We start from the raw sequence: 5,576 nt of genomic DNA, 5'->3' as shown, positions 1-5,576 counted from the left end.
ACGGCGGCCGGGGCCAGACCCCAGCAGCAGCCGCAGCCGCAGCCCGCGGCGTGTGCGTGCGCGTGCCGGGGGCCAGGGCCAGGGCCAGGGCCAGGCCGCTTTCCCCCAGGGAGACCCCACCCCAGCAGCCCCTTGGGGGGTGGGGGGGCAGGCATGCGCCCACGCAGGGGAGGGAGCGGCGAACCGAGCCCTGTGCCTCAGTTTCCCCCACAACACAAAGGGCTGGCAGCGGTGAACGGAGAAGCCCCCCCACCCCATTGCCGCCAGGCTCCAAGTCAGGCAATGACTCAGGCCCCCAGCTCACAGGGGCTCAGGGAGGGGGGCAGGCGCCCGGCTCCGCGCTTGCAGAGTAAAGGCAAAGCTTGGAAAAATCGATGGGAGACGAGCCAGGGCCCGGGCTGCTCCCGCCTGCCGCAGCCAGGCCATCCCCCCTCGGCACCAGGCAGCAGGGCTGAGCCATGGGGCAGCCACTTCCCCAGCCCTCCGTCAGCGCCCGCAGTGGCACACGGCGGCTCGTCGTGCTCAGCCCTGGGGATCTCGGGGGGGCTGGGAGGCAGTGGGGACCAGCCCCACCAAGCCGAGTTGGCTTCAGGCCCTGCAGCCCCGCAGCAAGTCTCAGGGCACCCCGGCAGCCACCCCAGGAGGCGGCGTGCACACACTGGGGCAACGGGCACCCCTTCTTGCACCATGGAGGCAGATGCTGCTTCTCCAGCCCTAGGGCTTAGGAGAGCACCGGGGAGCATTCACAGGTCCAGGTGACCCTGCTCCACGCTGCCACCGGGGGCTCCTGCACCCCCAGCCCCACCCAGTAACTGCTGTGACCCCCATTTAGGAGCTGCTGGGCCTCATGGACCCCTAGAGCTTTTGAGGCAGCTGCTGCTGCTGCTGGGGTCAGAGCCCCACTTTGGGCATCCCCCCCGGCTCCACCTTGCTAGAGGTGCACGCCAGCACCCGGTCCTCCTAACTGGGGACCAGGGACGGCGCTCCCGAGCCAGACAGCCCCCCTTCCCCGCCTGTCTGCCAGGGGCCAGCAGCCGCCCCCTGCTCGGCGCATGATGACGCAGGCTCCCTCTCCTCGCCGGCTGGAGCCCCGAGCTGCCGCGCGTCACAGGGCAGAGGCCAGGCACCTCGTTCCTCGAGCAAACATGACTCACGCCAGCTCACCATGGCCAGCACCTGCGCCCCCGCCCCCTCCTGCTCAGCGCCTCCCCGGCGGGGACGCCCGCCGCAAGGACACCCCAGGAGCGGCAGGCTCTGGCCAGCGTGGGCAGTGCCGGAGCCTGGCTCAGGGCAAACCCCTGCAGCATCGCAAGGAGACACAATCCCCTGGCCCCGGGCAGGGAGGCTACGCCTGCCCACTGTCTGCCGGGCTCCTGGTCGGTGGCTACAGCTGAAGCCGGAGCAGCTCGGAGCGGACAGCGAGTGCAGGTAGAGGCTGGTACCCCTGGATCGGAGCAGCTGCGGTCCTCCCTCCCACCAGTGCCCCCCTCTCCTGTCCTGAGCTGGGACATGGGGAGCAATGAGTGGGGGGCGCGCAGGGCCTGACAAACTGGGTTTATTGGAGAGAGACAATCTGCACCTGCAACACCGTGCCCGGGCTGTGCCCCGGCTCAGCCGCACGCTGCTCCCTGGCCTGGTCAGTGCAGGGCTGGAGTCGTGGCTCCAAGACGCAGGACAGATGAGCAGTGCGGGGCCAGCCCAGCCTGGGGGCCGCCCCGTCCACCCCGAGGGGCGTGCAAAGGTCTGCAACTGTAAAGAGGAACAGGTGACAATGAGGGGGACAGGGGCTGCAAAGACCTGCTGGGATGGCCAATTAGGGCCTGCCTGGGAAGGGAACAACTCCCCCGCTTCCCTGGTGGGGTGAGGACCTGCTGTCAGGGCAAGGGAGGGATGGAGCCGAGTCTTCAGCCCCGTAAGAGGAGTTTGCCCACATCCTGACCTGCCAGGCAGCCCAATGCAGCCAGCTGGGTCTGCCCAGGAGCCGGGGGGTAGTGCATGGGCAGAGGAGGGCGTCAAGGTTGGGCTCGTGGAGCACTGGCAGAGCAGGGGCTTGGGATCGCAGGGGACCGGGAGAAGCCCACCTGCTCCTAGCTCCGGGATGACGCCTTCTTCTGCCGCGACACCGGCTTCGGCGTGGACTTTACGGCCTCGGCCCGACCCTGCCGCAGCCCCTGCAAGGCACAGCGGGGAGAAACGCCGTTCGACACAAGGGAACCGAGTGAAGTGCAGCCCGCGCTGGCACCCAGGACCCAAGCCCCACTGCCCTTCGCACCCCCAGCAGGAAGCCCCCAGCCATCTCCCAGCCCAGGCGTGCCACGGCTCAGCGGCACCAGCTTGTGCCCCACACACAGGGCACTGCCCCCAGGGCCAGGCCTCACCATGTAGAAGCCGGTGTGGTACCCGCTCAGGTGCCAGCTCAGCAGCATGCAGGCCAGGGCGTCTTCCTCCTCACAGTCTGGGCACAGCAGGTCCTGGGGGGGCGGTGGGGGCATCAGCTGGAAGCAGCAGCACAAGAGCCCGGGTCAGGTCAGGTCTGGACCCCTCACCCCCGCCTGCCCCTCCAGTACAGCCCCCCACCCTGCACCAAGGCTCGGCTCTGCCCTTTCCCCCAGCCACAGAGGAGCCCACGTGCAGCCTGCTGGCGCCACCTGGCGGCTCCCTGGCGCGCCGGCACCTGCTTCCCCGTGGGCCGGAGCAGCAGGACAACTCAGCCCCGCAGCCCTGGGCATCTCCACATGGCCAGGTCCCAACCCCCGGCGCTGCTGGGTTTCTGATAGCTTTGCCCCCACATCTAAGCAGGGGGCAAGGAACTGCTGGGCCCTATTCTGCCAGGGCTGCAAATGGTGCCCAGGAGAAATGCGCACACTCACCAGGGGCAAGGGGGGTCGGCAGGGCGGGGGCAGGGATAGGCCGGACCACCGGATGCTGCTCTAAAAAGGAGTCAAACAGCAGGACCAGCTGGGGCAGGCTGGAGAGGAGCCTGGCACGGTGCAACGCCAGCCCCATGGCAGCAACTCTGATACATGGCAGGGGAGTGGGACCAGGTGCCCTCAGCAAGACACATGCCTCCCCTCCCCGTCCAGGGTGGCAGGGATGCGGCCCTGCCGAAAGGCAGCATGGAAAGGGACCTGCATCCTCAGCAGCTTGTGCTGGGGGTGTAACATGGAGCAGCGCACGTCTCTCTTCTCAGCCCAAGCCCAGTTCAACTCTGCTCAACTCTGGGGTGGCAGCAGGGTGGACCAGGCCAGGAGGAGTAGGGGGGCACTCACCTTGGAGGGCAGAGGCAGAGGAGGCAAGTGGTGCGCCCACTTCCCTGTGGCGCTTGGCTTCCTCCGGCCGTGGGGCAGCTGCCAGGAGGGGAGGGGGCTTGGCCTCCGGGGGACCCTGTGTGCATCCTCTTCCACCTGGCCAAGGGGACACGAGGGTCAGAGCAGCCTGCGCCCCAGGACACTCTGGCACTGCCACTGGGACAGGGGAGCCAGCGAGGCTGGGCGCTGTGCAGCCAGGTAAGGAGTGAGCAGGGGGTGGGGTGAGAGGGAAGCAGGAGTCCCCAAGGAGATGCCAAGGTGTGTGGCACTGCAGGACAGACCCAGGTGCCAGGCCTAGCTAGTGGCCCCGATAGCCCAGGCACCCTCCATGGCATAGCCCTCCCCACCCACCTTGCTGGCAGGGTTCCCGTGCGGCGAGCTCTCTGGGGGCAGCAGGTCCTCCAAAGTCTGCTCCTCCCGGTTCCCATAGCCGTCGAACTCCACCAGGCACGTCCCCGCCGCGGCGTCCACCGACCTGACCGTGGCCGGGTACAGCAGCCCGTCCTCCAACCAGACCACGCGACAGGCGTCGCCCACCTGCCACTGAGGAAAGGGCGCAGGTCACATCAGCCCCCCATCGCAGGGCCCGACCGTGGTGGAGAACCCGGGACCTGCGACTGCTCCCATCGCCCCCAACCCCTGTCAAGTTTCCCCTTCTGGAGGGTCCTGGGCTCTCACCCCCGCCCCAAACCGAACCCCGCTCCCTTCCAGGGAGACGGCTTCCAGGCACAGGGCCTCACCGTCCTGCCGGGCCGCAGTGAGCTTTCGGGGGTCCGGTCGGGGGGCAGCAGGTCCCGCAGGCTCTGCTCCTCCCGGTTCCCGTAGTGCTCGTACTCTACCACGCAGGTGCCCTCGGCCAGGCGCAGGGCGACGACGCGGGCTGGGTACATCAGCCCGTCTCCCGACCAGACGGCGCAGCAGGCGGCGCCCACCTCCCACTGCAGGGGACCAGACATGGGGCTCAGGGGGGAGCGGCAGCAGCCCCCTGCCCTGCTACACAGCAAAGGGGGCCCAGCGCCTGCCAGGAAAACACGCAGCCCCAGCCCCCCAGCACGGGCAAAGCTTGCGCCAGTGCAAGAGGCTCGCTACTGCCAAACCCCACCGGCTCCCCCCTCCCCACTGCCCCGACCAGCTCAGCAAGGGGTGGGATCTGGAGAGCCCCGCGCCTGGCTCCCCACGCACCTGGGACGCCGACTCTGCCTCCTGCCGCTCCTGCTCCTCCTCATCGCTCGCGCTCTCAGCCCCGCTCGACGTCGAGGAGCTGGAGCTGGAGCTGGAGCTGGAGCTGTCGGACGCCGGGTCCTCGCAGGCTCCCGAGGCCTCCTGCACCAGGGGAGACACCAAGGCAGCTGCCGGCAGGGAAGGGACGTGGGAGACCCCCGTGCCCCAACAGGGACCAGCCCCTCCCTGCAGGGCAGGGGGAGCCTCGGACCTGCAGAGGGAAGGAGGATCCGACACGGGGACAGGGCATCGTGGAGCAGGCGGGGCCCGCTCCTGGCCCCACCCTGGGCACAGGGCTCTCCTGGCTGAGGGGCAGAGCCCCGGGCAGGGGGTGCGCAGGACACGGGGACCCCCGCCAGCGGCCCAGGCCCCTCACCTTGCAGGAGCGCACGGCCTGGTCGTAGGCGCGGATCAGCGCCTGGTCATCAGAGGCGGCGCAGTCCGAGCTCTGCAGGGCAAGCGGAGTTTGAGGGCAGGGAGATATGCGGCCTCCCCTCCAGCCCCGGTGCCCGCAGTGGCCCCGCCATGCCGTCGCCCCCGCGTTGGGCCCGCAACAGAGGCCTGAGCCCAGGAGCAAGCTGCTGGTGCCCCACGGCTGATGGGGCCCGGTGCGTGCACCGGCTCTGCGGGGGGGCACCTAGGGCCCCTCCGAGTGCATGCACAAAGCCAGCTGCAGGGCACAGACCCCTGGCAGACCAGGGATGGGCACGAGCTCTGCAACGGGGGGGACCCTGGCTGCCCCCCCAGGGCGCATGCACAAAGCCAGCTGCAGGGCAGGGCAGGGCAGGGACCCCCCACAAGCCCGTGCCAAGCTCGGTGTAGGCACCAACTCTGCGAAGGGGGGGGGCCTAGCATGCACAGAACCAGGTGCAGGGCCGGGACCCCCCCGCAGCCACCCACCTGCCCCCCCGCGCTGCGATACACGATGTCCCCGACGCACGCAGCCATCGCGCAGCCCGCATCCGCCCCCGCGGCCCCATGTGCAGCCCCGGCGCGCGGGGCCCGCTGGGGCGCGTAGTTCTCGCGGCGCCCGTTGCGCGGCGCCGC

General features: G+C 69.8%; 2 protein-coding genes across 4 annotated transcripts in view; both read right to left on the bottom strand.

Moving 5' to 3' along the window:
• Positions 1–1,167, bottom strand: part of CARTPT (CART prepropeptide) — a 2,830-nt gene extending 1,663 nt beyond the window's left edge. Inside the window, exon 1 of the mRNA XM_019513168.1 lies at positions 1,155–1,167. Within this exon, the coding sequence (XP_019368713.1) occupies positions 1,155–1,167 (13 nt within the window). The remainder of the gene's footprint in view (positions 1–1,154) is intronic.
• Positions 1,168–1,539: 372 nt separating this feature from the next.
• On the bottom strand, positions 1,540–5,529 carry LOC109294961 (survival motor neuron protein 1-like). Of its 3 annotated transcripts, XM_019513582.1 has the most exons (10): positions 5,430–5,529; positions 4,906–4,977; positions 4,491–4,631; positions 4,049–4,246; positions 3,660–3,851; positions 3,270–3,404; positions 2,871–2,930; positions 2,379–2,495; positions 2,082–2,171; positions 1,540–1,749 (listed from the first exon to the last, which is right to left on the bottom strand). In XM_019513582.1, exons 1-9 carry the CDS (start codon positions 5,475–5,477, stop codon positions 2,088–2,090), a joined length of 1,047 nt encoding a protein of 348 aa, XP_019369127.1. In that variant the 5' UTR covers positions 5,478–5,529; the 3' UTR covers positions 1,540–1,749; positions 2,082–2,087. The 3 variants fall into 3 exon arrangements, with proteins under 3 accessions (XP_019369127.1, XP_019369125.1, XP_019369126.1); XM_019513580.1 differs by lacking the exon at positions 2,871–2,930; XM_019513581.1 differs by lacking the exon at positions 2,871–2,930 and having other exon boundaries at positions 3,660–3,845.
• Between the last annotated feature and the right edge of the window lie 47 nt (positions 5,530–5,576).

Source organism: Gavialis gangeticus, unplaced genomic scaffold (assembly GCF_001723915.1).
Source record: "Gavialis gangeticus isolate Ggan-Ray unplaced genomic scaffold, GavGan_comp1, whole genome shotgun sequence".
In the NCBI taxonomy this organism is placed as follows: Eukaryota; Metazoa; Chordata; order Crocodylia; family Gavialidae; genus Gavialis; species Gavialis gangeticus.
The sequence above is the reverse complement of the archived record's forward strand: the minus strand, read 5'-3'. Positions and strand labels throughout refer to the sequence as shown.

What these genes read in the sequence shown, in the direction of transcription:
- LOC109294961 (XM_019513582.1), bottom strand. Translation starts at nt 5,477, where the DNA reads ATGGCTGCGTGCGTCGGGGACATCGTGTATCGCAGCGCGGGGGGGCAG. An exon ending in ATCGCAGCGCGGGGGGGCAG is followed by an intron (nt 4,978 to 5,429) that starts GTGGGTGGCTGC and finishes CTTGCCCTGCAG; the next exon opens with AGCTCGGACTGCGCCGCCTC. An exon ending in AGGCCGTGCGCTCCTGCAAG is followed by an intron (nt 4,632 to 4,905) that starts GTGAGGGGCCTG and finishes CCCCTGGTGCAG; the next exon opens with GAGGCCTCGGGAGCCTGCGA.